The sequence below is a fragment of the Lynx canadensis genome, chromosome D3 (assembly GCF_007474595.2).
Source record: "Lynx canadensis isolate LIC74 chromosome D3, mLynCan4.pri.v2, whole genome shotgun sequence".
Taxonomy (NCBI): domain Eukaryota; kingdom Metazoa; phylum Chordata; class Mammalia; order Carnivora; family Felidae; genus Lynx; species Lynx canadensis.
This window is the reverse complement of record NC_044314.2, coordinates 25,706,226-25,717,033: the sequence shown is the minus strand read 5'-3', so window position 1 is coordinate 25,717,033 and position 10,808 is coordinate 25,706,226. Positions and strand designations below refer to the sequence as shown.

Here is a 10,808-nt window from a genome sequence, read left to right as displayed (position 1 = left end):
CAGGGAGGACAGGATTTGGTTGTTTTATTGCATGATGGCAGACAGGGCTAGGGAGATGAGAAAACCCAGGTTCCTGGTGGGGGCTGAGATATCTACAGGTGAGAGGGATAAGGCCACCAGAGTGATGTCGCTGCCCAGGGAGGGGGCAGTACCCTGTAAGACACCCCAAAATTTGAGGGGTGAACTGAGACAAAAGAGAGTAGAACCAGGCAGGGACGCCCTCTCTTCCCTCCACTAATCCAAACCCCAGCTGGTCTGGGAGCCCCGCCTCTGGGAGCCTGGGGCTGGGCTCGCCTGCGGGTTGGCGTGTGGTCCTCCAGTGGCACTTAGAAGGCCTGTGGGTGATGACCACTCTGGCCAGGGGAGGCAGGTGGGCTACCAGGAAAACCTGGCTTCCCCTATGCACCCCTCTTACTCTGCCTGCCCACAGAAGGCCAGGCTGCCGGGGTCCACACTCCCCCACCCCAATTCCAGCCTCCTGGGGCCGAAAGTCAAGTCCAGGTAACACAGGAGGGCACACAGGTGCTGCTGCCACAGCAGCTCCTGCCTCCCGCAGCCAAGGTCCTGCCCAAACAGCGGGGCCAGGCCACAGTGTGGTGGCCCACCTTCTGATTGTGAGTTTCGGGGCTGTCACCATACAGGATTCTACCAAATAAACATCTCAGCAGGGACCAAGGACTAAACCCACTCAACCGTGGAGTCAGATCCTCCTGATCTAAGCACTTCCTCCCTAAGCGACCTTGGGCAAGTCTCTTAACCTCTCAAAGCCTGCATTTTTGCAGAAGGTCCCAGTGAGGATTAATCCCCTTGAATGCTTAGCATCGTGCCCGGCACCTGGTTACGCATCCAATAAATGACTGCTATTATTATTATTAAAGTGCTTCCTGCGGGTTGATGCAAGTTAGAGCAAACCAAAATGGCTTTGCCGGCTCCCTAATGTAACACCTCCCAATCCCACCCCTCCTCCACACTACCACCCCAGGAGTTAATTAAAACCCTCCTTGGGTGTTTTCCAGACACGGGATTTTACACTTATTCTGGGTTGCAGAACTAGAATGGGGGCAGGTTTCACTTCAGCTGATAAAAAGCAAAACGCTGCTTTGAGAGGTAGTGAGCTCCCCGTCAGCTCACGTGAATAAGCTGGCCCAGATGACCATTTGGCACTAACGCTCGAGCATAAATGAACATGTATTAGCATTTCTCAAGAGGCCTTTGAGTCCAAACCGTGGTTTAGCTCAAACAGCAGAAATCCACCCACCTTTGCAACTCGGGGCTCCCCGAGGGTGACAAATTCAGGATGCCTGGCCAGCTACACCCTAGAGTCACTGCATACCAACAGGAAGAGGGGTCCTTGTAACAGATGCCGGGAGAGCAGGTGTCCTGCAGGTCCCTTTGGTGACTCACCTCCCCGTCCCCAATCAAGCACTGGGCCGAAGAGACCCCATGTCCTGATTCCAAAGGATGCCCCTCCCTACTCCCCTCCCAGCAGAAGAAAAAGGAGCTAGAGGACATGGAATCAAGTATACATTTTAAAAATTGTTTAATGGAACATAAACTCCTTTAGAAAAACATTCAGCCAGGTGATAACACCCATAGAAAAAAACACCAATCTCGTGTTTATCTTTTTTTAATTTGGCATTTGTTATTTGCATTTATATTAAAGCAAAGTGCATCTTTTCTTTATTTTTCTTGTTTATACACATTGCACAATACATAAATAATGATGCTTATAAAACGTCTTTATATTTACAAGTAATAATATATTTATATATAACATAAAATACATTTTTTCTTTAATAAATCTCAGGTTTTTTTTTTTCCAGGAGTCCTTTCTCTCTCAAAGCACTACAATGCTAAATTTCCAATGAGAATGCTTCTCTTGTTCATTTAAACCTTTGTAGTTAGAAAAATAGCTTATGTTAAAGTCTAAACATGCTCATTGAGCTAAGAGCAGTGTCAACGTATCATACGAGTGTATGAGTTTGTAGAAGAAATGAAAGAGTTAGGTGACAGCCCAGGGTGGTACCTTGGGTTATGATGGACTGAATCCTTCTTGGTGGGAAGGGGGGCTGCTGAGAAGTCTCCCTCCCAGGGCGGCTCCCCTCGCTGGTCTAACAGCAGAGCTCAACACCCAGGCGGCAGAGGGGAGGAAAGTGCTGAGCTGGTTTTCGGAGTTGGAGGTGGGGATGGGGGTTGGGGGTTGTGGGGGGGGGGGGGCACCTGATATGACCAGGGCAGGGCAGAGGCTGAGGGGTTTGGGAGGATGCTGGGTGGGCAATACTGTGCCAGGGTGGCCCCCGGCAGCCCTCGGGAAGCCCGTCTCAAGAGATATCCAGGAGCAGATGGCCAAAAAAGAAAGAGGTGACAAGGACAGCAGGGTGGCTGGAGGGGAGCTAGGACAAGCAGGAAACAACTGGTTTCTGGTTCAGCCTCTTTGCAGGGTTGCTTCTAAGAAGCCTGCAGACAGGCCCGTGTCCTAGGAGGGGAGAGGTGGGGCAGGGAGGCTTCCCCGGGGGCGGGGAGGAGGGGCAGAGCCTGGCGTCTGGCAGCTGTCCAAACCCCAGCTGCCAGCTTGCCCAGGTACGGCCTCTGCCCCACTGAGCATATGTCCAAAGGGCAGGCGACACACAGCTTGGGGGCGCAGGCCTCTCAGCAGTCACCGTAAGACACGCGCGCGCACCGACGCACACTCACTCACACACGCGCCCTGACGAGGGAAAACGAGGTCCCCAAAGTCAGGGCCTGCTCCCCATTCTTCCACTGTGTTTTGCTGGGTGCTCACTGTTGCTTCCCCTTTTCATCCCGGGGTGTGCTCGGCCAGCCATACCCCGCCCTCCCCCCAAAACCCCAACAACTCTTTTCATAAGCTATTTCTCAAAGAACAAAACAAAACAGAACAGAAACGAGGACCAGAACGGTGGGGGGTGGGGGGGCGGGGGCCGGGGACACACAACGACGAAAGAGTCTGCGTGAAAAGCAAGCACTCGGGAGGGAAGTATTAGCAGCAAAGTAGTTTGGACTGGGCCCGCTCGGCTCCCGCTCCGTCCTCTCCCCACGCGGCTACCGGCTGTTGAAAATGACCTCCAGCCAGCACGGGCAGCTGCTGATGAACTGGCGGGTGTAGCACTGGCCCCAGCCCTTCACAAAGCTAATCTGCACAGTGAAGCCAGTCCACGGCTGCTGCATGAATTCATGGTCGTTGGGCCGCTGCAGGCTGTACGCTTTCTCGTAGTCAAAAGCCTTGATGGAGAAACCGGGGAACACTTTGTGCACCAACAGCGTCCTGGAGTCCGGGTTGTCCAGTGTGGCTGACTTGATGAAGATGGGGTAACTGCTGCGGTTGTACACCCACACGCCATCCACTTCCCGCGTGAGCTGGATGCCACAGCCGATTTTGCTCCGCACTTTCTGCACCAGCTGACTCTTGTTGTCCGAATTGAGCTGTCCGAGGCAAAAGCCATTCCCCTGAGGTAGATCATAGAAGATGTCCAGGGAGGGCTCCTGGACACAGTAGAGCCTCCCCACTCTCGTCTTCTCCTCCCAGTATGCCACCACGCACCAGTGTGACCGATCCCCAGGCTCCAGAAGAAGTTGGGAATCTACAAAACAAAATGGCAGACGCGGTTGGTGGTGATGGGGATTGGCGTTTTCCTCCTCAAGGATCGAGGCACACACCCGCAGTTCGTTACCACCCTCGAGCTCTCCTAAGACAGAGGGGGTGCTGGTGCTTGGATAGGCTGCCGGCTCTGCAGTCCTACTGTGGCTCAGAAATCTTGACCCAGTGGTGCAAGAACCCACCTTTAAACACGGGGCTCTCTGGGGCACCTCCTTCCTCCACTCCCCCAACCCAGGACGCCATCACGTTGACCCGTGGGGCCAATGGAAGCCCCATCCCTGCTGAGCCCAGAAGCTAGGGAACCCTTAGGAACTTCACTGGTCCTGTTTTAGGGCAAGAAAAGGGCTTCCAGATGGCCTAGAGTTGCAGTTCGTTAAACTGGACGGACCCCAGAAGGCTAGCTGCTCTAGCCCCTGGTCATCCTCAGGAGAAAAACCAGGACCCAGAAAGCCTGCTGGCTTGGGCCCCATGGACGACACAGCCACACCTAGAACCCAGGTCTCCAGACTCCAGGGTCATGTGCTATGCGGTCTCTGTGTCACCCAGCACTTAGGTCAGTGCCTCAAGTCATAAAGGAGCGCTGTCTGATAAAAATGGAAAATGGAGTTGCTTTGGGGCCGAAACACCTTCCTAATAGAAAACCATCTCTCAGTGTGTGTGTCAGCAGCAGCTCTGTACGCAAAGGGTGAATTTGGTCAAAATGTCAAATCACAACACACCGACTGGTGTTAACTCAGACTACCTTGACGAAGCTGCCTTCAGCCCAGACAGAAGATTATGTGTCTGAAATGGGTTGACCTTCCTTGAAGTGCCCTTCTCTGCCTGTACCCCCTCTCTCCCCTCCCTCCCTAGAAGCATGCAGACACCTTGCCCCAGCCCCCTTTCCCCACTACCCCTGCCCCCTCCCCCAGAGGCCCCACCCCAACTTTCCTAGACTTGGTTCTTCCCACAGGCAGCCAGGAGACCCGGGGCGGGGCGGGGGGGGGGGGGGGAATGATATCCTGGGAAGGTGACTTTCCTGAACAGGCACTAGGAGGTCTTTAAAGGGGGGGATCACAGGGAGGGAAAGGGGGCCCCAGCGGCTGGCATTCCAACTCCTCCTTAAGCTGGAGCCAGCGGGGCAGGCCTCAGACTGGGAACCATAAATCTCCCCAGCCGGGCCGGGCTGCAGGAACGCTGTGGTTTGTGGGGCAGGGCGGAGACCGGAAGTCTTGTATTTGTTAACAAAAATGGGGAAAGGCAGGCAGCAGAGACCTCCTCCTGCCTTCCCCTGTAGCCCTTACTGCTCACTCACTGAGGGTTTGGGGCCTGAAGGCGGGGGTTGGCTGTGAGACGATTTTTTGGTTTGTTTGGGCCGTTTTGATTTTGGAACAACGGAGGGCCAGTGCTGATGGAGTCTATAGCATGGCAGCTAGGGGTGGAGGAGGGCTCAGGGACCCATGTCCTGCTGCCCCAGCAGGCTGGATATACAACTAACCCAAGGCAGCTCAACACATAACTGCTTCCAACCTTTACAGGCATGTTAGGACCTGGGAACCAGTCGGCTCCATTATTTTATTTATTTTTTTTTTTTAAAGCAGCAGTCTTGCATGGAGGTGTTCTGTGAATCAGTCCGTGCAAATGCGCACCGTGACCCACGGAGGCAGCCACGAACACACATCCTGAGTGGTTGTCTCCTCCGGACACCCCAACCGACCTTCCCAAATGCCTACCCAGACAGCCACACAAAATGGGGAAGCTGAGGGCTCACTCCTCTCCCTCAACCCCCACCCCCCTGAAAATCAGCCCCAGAAAACTGGCCTGCCCCCCAAAACGCATGCATCTATAAAGCACAAGTGCATGTGAGAGACACTGGGTGTCCGTGAGTGTGAACACATGTGCGAGTGTTATGTGAGCATGCGTGTGCTTGCGTGCATACACACTGGAACATATGGAAAAACAAGAGAGGGACAAGGGCTCCAAGCAGAGGTGACTCATCAGGCATTAACTTGTTTCTGCAAAGTATCCATCAACTGCTAATAAATTCGTGAGTGCTGGCAATCTTTGAACTTTCTTGTTGAGGGAGTTCAGCTCTGAAGGCTACACCAAAGACCCATAATATCCATGTAAATAAGAATACTCTGGCGTGCAAGTTTGCTGGGAAGGAGAAAGCCCTCTTCTGGAAGGTACGGGGCGAACTGTTTTGGGGAGGAGGGAGTTTTGAAATGTAGGAAGCTCTCGCTTATTATTATATCCCAACTCAGGATGACAAATGTGGTCTGGGAAGAAGACTGGGGAGTCACTGGGAGGGAGGTGCAGGAGACCCTCCGGGAGCCTCCCGATACTTTGTTTCATGGATCTTGGCCCCCCCTGAAACCTGGCACCGGCTAGCAGGGAAAAAAGAGGGGCAGGGGGAGGAGGTGCAGGGTGGGGTGGGGTGGGGGCCTGGGATCAAGTTGCCTATGCCAGGCCCACCAGTAAAGGGTGGGGGGCCCCGTCTGCCCAGCAGCCTCCGGAGGCGGGGGAAGCCGGGCTGGACTGGGCTGGACTGGCCCAGAGCCCTGGGGGTGGGGGGTAGGGGGAGGAGAGGGGGAGGGGGGAAGTGTTCTGGCGGGTTTCTCTTTCATCTGTACAGCCCGCCAGTCCACCCAGCAATTTGCCGCCAGACATCCCTGGAAAAAGCCTTTTTCTGTTGAGGTTAATGGCCCAGCCCAGATAAACAGAGGGGAATGGGTGTCCCTGTGTGTGAACAAGGCCCCTGAAAGCCCACTAGGACCCTCGCCGGCTCCTCCCCTGCCCTGACCCTCCAGCCTGCCCCGCTGTCACCCCCCAGCCTCCCAGCACCCTGATGCCCCTTTTCTCCTCACTGCTCTTGGGCTATCTCTGGGCACAAAGACATGCCCTCCAGCGAAACCGTCACCCCCGCGAAGGCCCCTTGTAACACATCATACTTCTGGGGGCCCGTGACAACAGCCCACGTTGCCAAGTCAGAGACCGGCCCCCAAGATCTGCACCATGTGGGCCCATTTCTGGGAAACGTTCAGCATCCTCTTCAGAGAAGCACGTTCCCCTGAATTGGGCCCACAGCCCACAAGCGTCTCCCCACAAAGGTCTGTGCAGACGCTTCGCCCCCAGAGGGGCTTCCCAGGCCTCACGGCGAGGGGCTGGGAGGCTCTCACATAGAGGAGTCCCCCTCATTCCCAAGGACTAAGGAAGAGTCTCAGAAGCCCAACTTGGCTTCTCCTCCCGGTCGCTGATACTTAACCTCCAAAAGCAAGACTCGCAGGCCCTTGTTAACTTCCCTCAGCTTTACAACCCTTTTCCGGTATTTTCGGCAACTTCTCTCCCTCCTCAGAAAACTATACAGGGGCTTGTTTTAAAACTGTATTTGTGCATTTTTAAAGCATCCAAAAAGAAAAGCTGTGTTGTAAAAAGCCAACTAATCAGATGCCTGCTCACAATTTTTTCTTTTTATTACAGTTTAGGGAATTTTTGGAGCAACCCCAGAAAAATGCTGAATCCGCCTAAAATTCCTTTAAGGTTGTTTTTCCCCCCCCTCCCCTTCCTCATTTCCCTTAAAGCATAAAATCTACCCTTGAAAGGGAAGGGGGTGGGTGGGTGTTGAGGAGGGAAAGGATTTTGCTTGTGTTTGCACTTGCATTAGGGAAGACCACTTAACAAGGAGCTCCCTGCCTCTTACAAAGAGTTATTTAATTACCCTGGTCATGAATGAACAGACCTGACCCTTCTAGAAGACTGGAGGCTCATGAATGACTCTCACGCCCAAGGTTCTCAATGGCACAGGGTGACCAGAGCTCAGGATTTTAAATTAAAAAAAAAAAAAAAAAATTATGTTTATTTTTGAGAGCATGGGCGGGGGAGGGGCAGAGAGAGAGGGAGACACAGAATCCGAAGCAGGCTCCAGGCTCTGAGCCATCTGCACAGAGCCCAATGAGGGGCTCGAACACACGAGCTGTGAGATCATGACCTGAGCTGAAGTTGGATCCTTAACCAACTGAGCCCCGCAGGTGCCCCAAGGGCCCGACTCTTGATTTCAGTTCAGGTCACGATCTCATGGTTGATGAGTTTGAGCCCCGCATTGGGCTCTGCACTGATAGTTCGGAAACTGCTTGGGATTTTTCTCTCTCCCTCTCTCTCTCTCTCTGCCACTCCCCTGCTCACGCTCTTTCTCTCAAAATAAATACATAAAACTTATAAAAATAATAAACAAAAAGGAAAATTTTTTAAAAATAAACTTTAAAAAATTAAAAACAAAATTTTTTTAAGAAGATCTCTCTAGGGGCGCCTGGGTGGCTCAGTCGGTTGAGCGCCTGGCTTCAGCTCAGGTCATGATCTCGCGGTTCGTGGGTTCGAGCCCCGCGTGGGGCTCTGTGCTGATAGCTCAGAGCCCGGAGCCTGCTTTGGATTCTGGGTCTCCCTCGCTCTCTGCCCCTCCCCCGCTCATGCTCTGTCTCTTTCAAAAGTAAGTAAACATTTAAAAAAATGTTTTTCAAGGACATCTCTCTGCCAAAATCCTACCGTGGGCAAAGGCCTGTGTGCCCCCTCCACAGTGGTCCCGCAGGGCCAGAAGGCTGAAGATGGAGAAGCCAGGGGAGACAGGGCAGAAGTGGCTGCCTGACACAGGTGGGTGAGGGCAAGCAAAGGGCACAAAGGGAGACAGAGAAGTTAAACCTGGCGATCCTGGAACGCAAACACTGCCACGCCTCGCCTGCTGTAGGTCCAGGGTCCTCCCTCCTCGGGACTCAGGCGCCACCAAGGGTTGCCTCATCCTGTCCTTCCCCCACCTCAGACATCTCAAAGGTTAACAGCACCAGTCAGCCCTGCTCCCCACCCCGATCAGGAAACTGGCTGTTCTGAGAGCAAACCAGCCCACTTCAGGGACAAGGGCTGAGATAATGGGGACGAGGGGCCAATCTGCCCGATCTGTCCTCAACCCAAACACTCTCAATTCACGAGGAACCTTGCTGGTCTCTCGTCTGAGAGGCAAATGACCAGAAACCAAAGCAGACGCTTGCTGAGGTGTCTGGGCTCACCGTTGAGTTCCAGAGTGAGCTCTGATCGGCCATGTGTACAACCTCATCCAGATCCTGACAGATCCTGCCAGGGCACCCTCAGATTCCTAAGACAGCAGGGACAACCCCGGGGTTTGGAACAAGTTACCCAAAGGGAGTGAAACAAACTCGAAACATTTCAGGTTCACCCTCAGTTACCCAGAAAACGCTCAGACTCAACCCATCACCACTAACCCCAAGCTCCTCCACCAAAGAGATCTGGACTCTGGCCGGTAGACGGCAAGACTGAGAAAAGGCTGGGTTGTTTTCAGCACTCTGCAACAAGCTATCTCCACTGAGGTGGCTGGACTGGGTACCATGGTGGGCAGCGGGTACCATGGGGTCTCCTTCAAAGGCCAGGGTGCTTGCTCAGGTCCCTGTGCCCAGCCAGCTCCTGCCCCCCCCCCCGGAAACTCCAGTGTTGTGCAGTATCCTCCCACCCACCAGTTATGGAGTCAGACACCCTGCTGAGACCTACTTCCCATGGGACCTTGGCGGTGACTTAAGCTCTTCCCCTAAAACAGCTCCCAGTGCCAGCCTCATAGGGCCGTTGTGACAATCTGATACAAAGTGGCCAGCGGCCAGGAACTAGCTTGCGGCTACACATGCTGGTCTCATCTCTCAGACCTCTCGTCTTGGGTTCTCCAACCGCTTAGAAAATGCTACCCACCCACCCCCCCCCTCCCCAGGGGACAGAACAGTTCTGGGCCACGCCGGCCCCTAATAATGTACAGGCCCTGTTGGAAGGGGCTGGTGACAACCCTGTGAGGTCGCATCCTATTACTGTCCTTATGTTAAAGAAGGGGGAAATGAGACACAGGTCACTTGCCAAACAGGCAAGTGGGCAGCCACCCCAGAACCTCTAAGGCCACCGGAGCTCTCCAAATGCTAGAGGGGGAAAAAGACGCGTCCTTCCAAAACACATTCTGGAAACGTGATTCCTACTTTAGGGCTGAGTGTGGGGTCCAGCTCCCTCGCACCAAGCAGGGAATGAACCGGTTTCTTTGGTAGCATGCTGCTCTCCGACCCTGGCCAAATGGCTTGCCCCCCGAAGAGTCTCAGTCTGACCCACCCATCCACAACTCCTGTGAAGGAGGCCGGGGCACAGCAGGCCACCTTGGGGCTCTGACAGTCCCCTGGCTACACTCTGAATCACAGAAATGCCCCATCCCTATGAACGCTCCTTCCACTTATTTTTATTATGTTCAGGAGAATGAGAAAATCACTTTGGGGAGCAGGGCACATTTTTGCATCCAATTTGCAACGATAAAAACAAAATCAAAAGGGAAAGGAAATATGAGGCAGACTTTGCTGTGGCCACCTGTAAACCAATTTTTTTCTTTAAGAACTTCAAGTTACAAACTCGTGTCCCTTCTGTCTTGTCTTTCGTGGCCCTCGGGAAAAGGTGGATCCCCAGGGGAGGAGGGTCTGCCCAGGCTTGGTGCCCTTAAGTTCCTCACCCATCATCACCCTCCTCCTCCTGAGAGGTCTCTCAAGCTTACAAATTTGGCAGATCCTGCTCGTCTGGAAGACTGATTCGTGACTCTGCCTTACAGACTAATGATGATGAGTAATCAGTTACTAAAGCTACAACGTACTCCCCCCCCCACCCCTGCTCCCCCAACTGGCCCCAGCCCCGTCTCCCAAGGCCCCTCAAACGTTCAAGTCCAAAGCCCCCATCCTGGGGGTCCCTCCTAAGAGAAGTTATTTGGCCAGCGGAGAATATAATTGAGGGTAGCGCCGGGCAGGGGAGGGAAGCCACACAAATCAAAAGCTCTCGTCTGTCTCGCCAGCCGGGCTGACACGGCTTCCTGTGCTCCAGTCTTCAGCCATGCAAATTATAGCGTGTACCCGGCTGCCTGCCTTCTGAGGAGGCCAGCTCTGCCCGGCTCCGAGAGGACTCAGAGGAAGGGTGGGGACTCCCAGCCTGGCCAACTCCATTCATAATATTTACAGTAAATGGGCCTCTCTGGCTGTTGTTGGTATGCACCCAGCCTCATCATTTCTCGAGTTTGAATTTCAAGACTCTTCCCCTCCCTCATGTACCACAAAGCTCCCACCATTCCCCCCCTAAATAACTAAGCCACTCTTTTCAGAAAGGGGGTTCACACACCTGCACACATACAACACCCCCCCCCGAC

General features: G+C 53.8%; 1 protein-coding gene across 2 annotated transcripts in view; it reads right to left on the bottom strand.

Annotated features, from left to right (window-relative positions):
* Window positions 1-1,523: 1,523 nt before the first annotated feature.
* Window positions 1,524-10,808, bottom strand: part of SMAD7 (SMAD family member 7) — a 29,932-nt gene continuing 20,647 nt past the window's right edge. For both annotated transcript variants that reach the window (XM_030336397.1, XM_030336398.1), the window contains exon 4: window positions 1,524-3,599. In XM_030336397.1, coding sequence (XP_030192257.1) covers window positions 3,061-3,599 — 539 coding nt within the window. In that variant the 3' untranslated portion in view covers window positions 1,524-3,060. The remainder of the gene's footprint in view (window positions 3,600-10,808) is intronic.